Consider the following 8,136-nt stretch of genomic DNA (forward strand, 5'->3'; position numbering starts at 1 on the left):
CCCCCCCCCCCCCAAAAAAAGCGCTTCAAGGACCAGCACACGACTTGCCTCCTCCCTCCCCGGATCTCTTCCTGTTCTTTTTGCTTTCTAAGTGAATGATTTAGAGCAGGGACTTCCGAGCAAAATGTTAGGAGCATCTGGGACTGGAGCTGCTGGTTCATCTGGAAACTGAACGAGATATTAGCAAGCAGGTCTTTACAGTGTCAGGGTTGGTGATCTCCGTGGCTCTCAACCTTTTTAGAGTGGAGGCCCCCAAGTTGCCCCTTGGGAAAGGGCAGCTCTTCGTTTTTACTTTTTTTTTTTGACTGCAGAAATGTAACAGGACAGTTCTGCTATTGCAAATAATTCAGGAAGTCCCCACCAGGTCACAATGTTTTTAATGCCAGTGTGACAGCCCGTGGCTGCAGCACCTTGGCAGAGAAACACTGGATTATCCGTTTAGTTATCTGTATCAACATGCACGCAGAATAGGTTCGCTTTGGGTGTGGATGTGGAGAAGGTGTTAGGAGAAGATTCACAGACCTCGAGTCATTTGAATTTACTGTTGAGTCAAAAATCAGTTCACTTTGGGAAATGTCCTGCCTGCTGCATTTCAGTGCTGATCTTTTAATCCTTTTTTTATCCTTTGGGAGATGCAGGGTGTCTTCCCCTTCCATTGGGCTCCACTGCAATCAAGGGCATTTAGGGGCTGACCTGCAGCGTTCTGAAAGCCACATACAAAAGTCTAATAACTAGCACCATACCTAGACTCCTGGCAGCCCCGAGCGAACTTTCAGTATCAGGCCCCCTTTTGCTAAAGATAATGATAACAATAATTGGACAACAGGAAAAAAAATACCATTTTCAGGCCCCCTTTGGTAAGCACCTCACAAGACACGGCCTTGTCTCAAGTGGAATAATATTAACAAAAGTGGAAAACATCAAGTGCAATAATATTAACAAAAAACATATCCAGTTTTAGACCTGAAAAGGGGCTAAAGGTGGTGCTTGTCCAGAGGCCTTACAGTTGAAGTATTTTGTCAGTTAGTGCATTTACGTGTTTGATTTGACAAGCCCTGTAGACCACTACATCCAACTGACTTTCATCCTCATATTGGAAATAATTCAAACAGAATACGTATGTTAGTAATCATGTGTTTTATCACATATGTGTGCATGCAAAATGCTTGCACTAAGGAACCTACAAGCAACAGACCATATCGCTGAAGTGATCACATGAAGAGGCCAAAGCAATTTTGTTCAGTCTTTAATTAAAATAATCTCTACTAGTCTCCTGATTTTTGTATATTCCTTATGTAACTATTTAAGATGGGCTTACTTTCTACATTGCCACTATAGCTGTTCATGTTTATGTCCTGTAGTCACAATGAAAGTTCTGTTCCTGGATATTGCTTTGGTGCTTTGGGGTATATTCTTCCTTTGTGTGCTCATAGCTCACATTCAAGCAAAAAATTTATGTGCATTGCAAAGACAGAGTTGTTGGTTTGAAAAAAGAGAGAAGTATAGAGAACAAATGGAACCTACTTCCAGACATAAACTAGAACAGTAAACTGAGACATACCCAGTAGAATCTCCTAAATAATCAAAGGGCTCACTGTTATAGAAGCTGCACCTAGGAGAAGTTTTTCTGCAGTAAGCAAAAAACCAAAAAACAACCCTGATTGACTGTAAGATGCAAGGCTGCATGAGGTTATTCATAAAACCTAATTAAAAAAAATCATTTAATGTAGATCTAAATCTGAGTTTTAAAAAGAATTCTGATGAACTGCAAATATTTAGTTTCAGATCAAATTAAATATTTCATTCGACCTGAATCATTTACTTTTCAGGCATTCTGAACAAAAGCAAAGGAACTGAAGGAAAGTGCTGGTACACACACACACGTACACACGTACACACACGGGATCACCACCATGAATCCAACCCAAACCATTTCAACAGGTTCAATTTTATTTTTCTCCAGCATTTATTTGACCAAAGCCATTCAATGAATTTGACCCAAATCTGCCAAAAGCTTCTAGTCAAATTCAATAGCTTTTTCTTGGAGAATAAATTCAAGAGTCATACACATAAGACAAACATGGTCGCAGCACAATGGGACTGCTCAGTCATTGTTCCCGTGTCTAATCAGGACAGGGCATATGGCTGCTTTTGATGTTTCTACAGCTGTGTTTGGATGCTGCAATAGATTGCTGAACAATAGGTTGCCATTGCATCTGTATGGCTGCAGTTTCAATCAGGAACCGCTGTGTGCTGATGCTGGGATAGGCTGGGCTGTGTCCTGGATTAACTAACTACTGTTTGGTAGGCTAGTGAGCTATATAAGAAAATGATAAGTAGAGCTCCTAGTCTTAATTTTCAGGCTCAGGTATTATTATATTATGTATCTCCTGAAGGATCTTTATGGAGGGCCATCTGTTGGCCTTGATTTCATCTGACCTACCCATAAATATATTTGTATGACAGGGTGCATGATAATGTACTTGCTAATATTTATCTGTTAACACAACTCCCGTGATCTCCAAGGCAATAATGATATATTTTAGAGAGTCTTTATATTACGCTCCCCAGAGTTTTATTACTGAGGATTTCTAGTGTCTGCTTTGACCCCACTGTTCTGAATGAGCCAAGTTAAGCACTAACTCCTGGTCCTCAAATGTTCTTACACTCAGGGGTGGGCAAAATGTGGCCCAGGGGCCAGATGCAGCCCACCAGGCCATTCTATGCGGCCTGTGAGGCCCCTACAAAATTTAGAAAATTTAATATTAATCTGCCCTGGGCTGCCTGTCATGCGGTCCTCGATGGCTTGCCAACACTCAGTAAGTGGCCCTCTGCCCAAAATAATTGCCCGCTCCTGCCTCACAGCAATGCAATCTGAAATATTAACTAGGGTGAGATTGTAATGCTGAACCCAGAGGCCTAACTAACCATTCTGATGAGCCGGGCAGAGTAGAGGGGGCATTATGTTATGTGGATCAGAGAGGGGAGGAGGTTGCAAGCAAGTTTTACCTCACCTGGAGATTCAAAGACTCTGGCTGCTGCTGCTAGACACAAGGTCACTGCATCCTGGCTGCAGCAGCTGACTTGGCAGGTGCTCAGGGCTGCTGTCACTGTGGTGGGCTTCCCACACATCAGCTTTAGCAAGCCTCACAGTATGGGCTCCCCAGGAACCACTGTTCTCATACCCCCTCTGAATTTGTGTTCAGCTGCCCCCTTCACCTAATCTAGTTATATGACTGATTGAACCTATTGCACCTATAACATGGTTATCTCAACAAGTGTTAGCTATGACAGCCAGTTCTATTGTGCACAGGCCAGAGCTGCTCATAGCACAAATAACTTGAGATCAGTTATGCCACTAGCCATGTGTTGGTGCAAAATTTACCCCTTTTGGGGAGCATGGTCCATTCCTTCTCATTATCAAACCCATTAGTCATAGCTCTCTGCAACTCAACCCAGGAATCTTTTCCTGTCATAGGATTTCAGCACTAGCCCCTTTCACTTGCAGCCTCTGGGGATACAAGCTCTTCTCTTTTATTCAGGTACAGTCTTGCATAAGAAAGCCTAATATTTGGCTCAAGATCTAAAAATATGTGTTTTTAAAAACCCACAACTCTCCATCCTTCCAGTTCTAAAAATTGAGCTGATTGTGAGTTCTCTTGCTGCCTTTGCAGCTGATCCTAACTAACAGCTATTAATTCCAGAACAGCGCACCCTATTACTGGTGCACAAGGAAGCGGATAAATGGAGGGGCATTTTGCCCTTTGCTCCACACAGTACATGGAAGGAAAATGAATTCTGACTGACAAATGAACAAAACAAAACAATAAGCTTGGTACCTAGGATTATTTTTTACCCATTAAAAAGAGTCTTAGGAACAAGAGTGTAAAACCAGATTTAAAACGGCTTTTAAAATGCATCAGAAGGTCCTTTGGCTTCCTAGATTTTTATCTTTTTGCAGCATCTCCACTTCAAAATTCTTCAACTTTAGTAATTTGCTGTTAGTAAAATATTTTCTGTGGGAATAAAAATTCAAAGAAAATGAGCAGCCCAGTGCTGGTACTGAAAACTGAGTTACAATACCCCTTTTATTGAGGAGAGTAAATTAATTCAACATAAATATAGATCTCGATTTTGCATATCCTGGAGTTCAGATTTGAGTTATGAAAGCAATTTATTTTTAAAATTAGTTGCTCTAGAGTAATAAAAGGCAACCAGGGCTGCTTGCAACTGAGCTTTTAAGTTGGTCCCATCTCTAATAAAGAATATACAGCTATACATTAGGTGATTTATTTAACCTAATCCTGGCTAGCTTCTTAGTTGCATCATTATTGGTCTTCTATATTGTAATTGCCTTAGAAAGCCATGTCTACTTCCTGGAATTTTCAACAGTATTCATTACCATTTGAAAACTGCTGCCTATTCTGTGCATCTATGCATTTCTGTAGGATTTAGAAACCTGATGAAGATTTACTTTACATAGTATTGATGAGTACTTTCTGCATAACTGTCTTACATGGCAATGGGGGAAATGTATCTAAAGGTAAAATCCTGGCCTTGGTGCACCAAATAACAGTGGAAAACTCTGTGGTGATATGGCTCCAGGTTACAGAAGGCATATACAAGCAGGCTGCAAATACATCTGCTCCATGGAAAACTGTTTCATGGTGTTATTCCACCCAAAAAGTCAGCTAGTGGTGCGTGGACAAGCCAGACTGGAAGAGATGTCAAAATATGGTCAGTGCATCTGACCACAGCACAATGGCACTCGTCCAAAACTTTCTATGGCAGGAGATTTGCTAACATGACTATTTTGTTTTAGATACATTAGTGCCTTGTATCCTTCCTTCAAGACAGCAACAAAGAGGGCTAGAAGAGTCTCTGCTCATCTTCCCCCAAATAGTCACTTTAATTAAAGTTTGCACAATGGAACTAGTATTTCATCCTAAGTATTAAACAGCTTCTGGAGAATTCCTCATTTACAGTGTGGAGAAACATACAGACCTGTATACACTGAAGATAACAATATGAATCATGTAAATATTTCTTAGTAAAGGATGCAAGGTAGCTACCCTGTACATCAAAAGTGGAACTATTTTGATTTTGTCTCATTTCTGTCCACAATAAACCACAATAACTTCTCTCTTTTTGAATGAAATGTTGTTTTAATTCTTGACTCTTCTGCCATAAGCTCATTCTTCTCTCCCTCTTTGCCCACCCAGAACATGGCTGCCAGCAACCTCATATTCTTCTGTTGTCTTGATCTCACTTCTCCCTGCTTAACTTGTATACTGGTTTCCTCCTCTTAGTCATCATCCAATTCAATCCTGTCATCACTGGGTGTATCTACACATGCGATTATCCTGAGTGAATAAATTCTGGTGCTTTTCACACCAGAGGCAGCCGCTCCTGGGAGCAGTGTTTATACATGTGCCTGGAATCACAGCAATCTGAGCTGGGGCCGAACAGCTCCAGGCTGGCAGTGGACCTGGGGGGTGGGGAGGTGTCAGCCCTGGGCTCCAGGTGACAGCACTGGGCAGTGGAAGGACTCGCTGGGGCACAAAGGCGCTACAGCGCAGGGCTGTCCAGCAGGCAGCCCCCATACTGTAGCACCCTCATATCCCAGCCAGCCCCAGTCACCACCATAGGATAGTACTTGTCCCAGACAGGACCATCCTGCAGTGGAGTTAATAAATTTACTGTGCCATAATACAGGCGCATGTGTAAACAGCGATGCTTTACTGTGGAGCTAATTAGTCAGCTCTGCAGTAAAATGCACATGTAGATGCACCCACTGTCAGAGGAAACCACAAATTTGCACCCACACATCTAATCTCACTGCCTCCTACACCCAGTCCAATCTCTATGCTCCAGTCAAGCCTCTCTTGACTGCTCCCTTTGTCTCTTTCACCCACTCCTAATCCTATGCCTTTATTCAGAGTGCCTCTATGTTTGGAATAGGCTGCCAGCAAGCACACTCTAAGCTCCTTTGAATAATTTCTAACACCAGCAGTCCTATATGGACTGCACTCTAACCTTCTTGTCCTGTTGCCTACTGTCCTTTGTACCTATCAGGCAGGTCTAGGTACCAGGTATATCACAATAATTAAATTAGTTTTAACTCACACCTATGGGTATTGTGATGGAAATCAGTGTGCTTTTAGCTTACTGGCTTAAGCTAAATTGAACTAGATCATTTTTATTCTGAAATGAGTGTTACATATATACTTGCCCAGAAATAGCAAGAAACAGGGATTAAAATTGATTGGGTTATTTTAGCACAAGTTTGTATGTAAATCAGATTTTAAATCCTTTAGAGCAGGGGCTTTGTTTCCTGGGCTCAAGTTTACTGTGTACAACTATAGGGATACATCATGTAGATGTGTCCAGCATTTGTCAGAAGTATCACCGTATTTATTGGAGATAACAAGAATAATTAGTATGCCCTGGTTTTATGAGTACATGGCATAAGAGGAGATAAGAAAACAGCATCATGAGAGAGGTACAAAGGCAACCTTAAAGGTTTTCACACTATACAGCACTGTAAAAATATGTCAGATAAAAAAAATTAAACTGCTGGTTGTTTAAATATGATCTTCAGTTTCATACAATCTGAACAGGAAAAGTGATTCCTTTTTGTTTTCTTTTTTTTCTTATTTAGATATTGAGAAGAGCAGACAAAAATGGTAAGAACATTCATTTGTCTTTATTTTTTTTCTGTCTAGAAGAATCTGTCATGTCCCAATACTGTGTTTTCAAACTTGATAAACCATGCTACAGTGGGTGTATTACAATGAACATTCTCATCATTAGTGGGGTGCTCGTCCCTTCAGAAGTCATACACATCCAATTCCAGGTGTTTGGTTTTCTGTCCAGATCTTGCAGCTGGCTTTTCATGGGCAGATCCTGTTTTTGCATAGAGCTTCTCTGCAGCTGATGGAGTTATCTGTGGATGCACAGGTATGCCCAGGTTTATTGCAGGATCAGGGCATTTGTGTGCAGTCACTTTCAGGTGATAACACTAATTATCTGTTCAAGTGCCAACTTGAATACCAGCTAATTTGATCAGCTAATTATGAATCGTTCTATTAAATACGGCAGGCAGAATGTTATTAACAAGAGCTGTTTGTGTATGTAGGGTCCAGTCTGCCCTTGGATAGTGCATGCAGAATCTATCAGGTTGAATTTTTCTTCTCACTCTTGGACACCAATGGGAGTTCAGCATTTTTCTTAAGTGAAGACTGCAGCCTTTGGCCCATTCAATTCTGTGCATGTACATTCAAAGGAACTGTTTGACCTATGAATTCGACTAGCACATTTGTTCTTTGGATATGTATGTTTTACTAGTAAGTATTTCAGAATATCATTTGAATACAATATTACTAATAGTCATACTTTTGCTGCTTTAAAACATGAGAATGTATTTTCTGAGGCCAAGCTTCTACATTTTTCAGATGTATGTTTCACATTCAGAGTGCAGGATGAATGCCCTGAACATAATTTATGTATACATAGTACAAAACCACAGTATTACACTCCTGACAATTTTGTTTTTATTGATACTTTTTCATTATGTAAAATACAGTACTAGAAGTTCTTAGCTTGCACACATGCACATGTAGTCTGTCCTAGAAACACACTAAAGAGATAGCCAAAAGGGAAACTGGCTAGATTATTTGCAAATGTAAGTGTTTGCAGGATCAAGTCCTAATTTTGAAGCCAGTTCCAATTTCTGTCACAGAATTTTTATGTGGCTTTGGGCAAGACATTTATTTACTCTGGGTGCTTCTACACATGCATTAGACCTGAGATCAGTTTACCTGCAAGTAAACTACTTGCAAGTAAACACTCCTAGGCAGGTGTCTACACATGCAGGGACTTGGCAACACATTTGCTGCTCTTAGCCCCAAACTGTGCCACCTCCTTAAGTCCTACAATAGGCCTCTGCTGCCACGTTGGAGGGTGGGGGGGGACATCCAGCCATCTTGAAAAGGCAGCCCTACTGTCTGCTCCCTGGCCAGCCACTTCCCTGGCCAGGAGCAATGTGCACAGCGCAGGGGCAGCAAGCAGCAGCTGTCTTCTTGCTGCCTCTGTCTTCCCATGCTATGGCTGCTCCAGCCCCTGCCCCTGGCAGTG

The 8,136-nt window shown here is 41.4% G+C and overlaps 1 protein-coding gene across 1 annotated transcript in view; it reads left to right on the forward strand.

Annotated features, from left to right (window-relative positions):
* Window positions 1-8,136, forward strand: part of NECAB1 (N-terminal EF-hand calcium binding protein 1) — a 260,437-nt gene that overhangs the window by 564 nt on the left and 251,737 nt on the right. Inside the window, exon 2 of the mRNA XM_019527900.1 lies at window positions 6,662-6,686. Within this exon, the coding sequence (XP_019383445.1) occupies window positions 6,662-6,686 (25 nt within the window). The remainder of the gene's footprint in view (window positions 1-6,661; window positions 6,687-8,136) is intronic.

The sequence above is a fragment of the Gavialis gangeticus genome, unplaced genomic scaffold (assembly GCF_001723915.1).
Source record: "Gavialis gangeticus isolate Ggan-Ray unplaced genomic scaffold, GavGan_comp1, whole genome shotgun sequence".
In the NCBI taxonomy this organism is placed as follows: domain Eukaryota; kingdom Metazoa; phylum Chordata; order Crocodylia; family Gavialidae; genus Gavialis; species Gavialis gangeticus.